The sequence below is a fragment of the Eimeria mitis genome, genomic scaffold (genome assembly GCF_000499745.2).
Source record: "Eimeria mitis Houghton genomic scaffold, Emh_scaff2917, whole genome shotgun sequence".
NCBI lineage: Eukaryota > Apicomplexa > Conoidasida > Eucoccidiorida > Eimeriidae > Eimeria > Eimeria mitis.
This window is the reverse complement of record NW_013571257.1, coordinates 2,026-2,373: the sequence shown is the minus strand read 5'-3', so window position 1 is coordinate 2,373 and position 348 is coordinate 2,026. Positions and strand designations below refer to the sequence as shown.

At 60.9% G+C, this 348-nt stretch overlaps 1 protein-coding gene across 1 annotated transcript in view; it reads right to left on the bottom strand.

Annotated features, from left to right (window-relative positions):
• Nucleotides 1-348, bottom strand: part of EMH_0060270 (uncharacterized protein) — a gene marked incomplete at both ends in the record, with an annotated part of 4,949 nt that overhangs the window by 2,799 nt on the left and 1,802 nt on the right. Inside the window, one exon of the mRNA XM_013497774.1 lies at nt 76-238. Within this exon, the coding sequence (XP_013353228.1) occupies nt 76-238 (163 nt within the window). The remainder of the gene's footprint in view (nt 1-75; nt 239-348) is intronic.

Here is a 348-nt window from a genome sequence, read left to right as displayed (position 1 = left end):
GCCTCAGCTGCAGCAGGGAGGGGTTTTGCTGCTGCTGCTGCAGCAGCAGCAGCAACCGAGACAGCAGAAACGTACGATACTCGTATACCTGCTGCCGGCGGCAGCAGCTCTTGCTGCTGCTGCTGCTGCTGCTGCTGTTGCTGCTGCTGCTGCTGCTGTTGCAGCAGAGTGACCCGCAAACCAGACACACACCACACCGCTGCTGCTGCTGCTGCTGCTGCTGCTGCTGCTGCAGCGGCTGAGCAGCAGGACAAGCCTCCAAGGCGAAGCAAACGTCTGATTCAATTTCCCGCCACAGCAGCAGCACTACGGTGTACATACACCCCGCATGCTGTGCAGCAGCAGCAG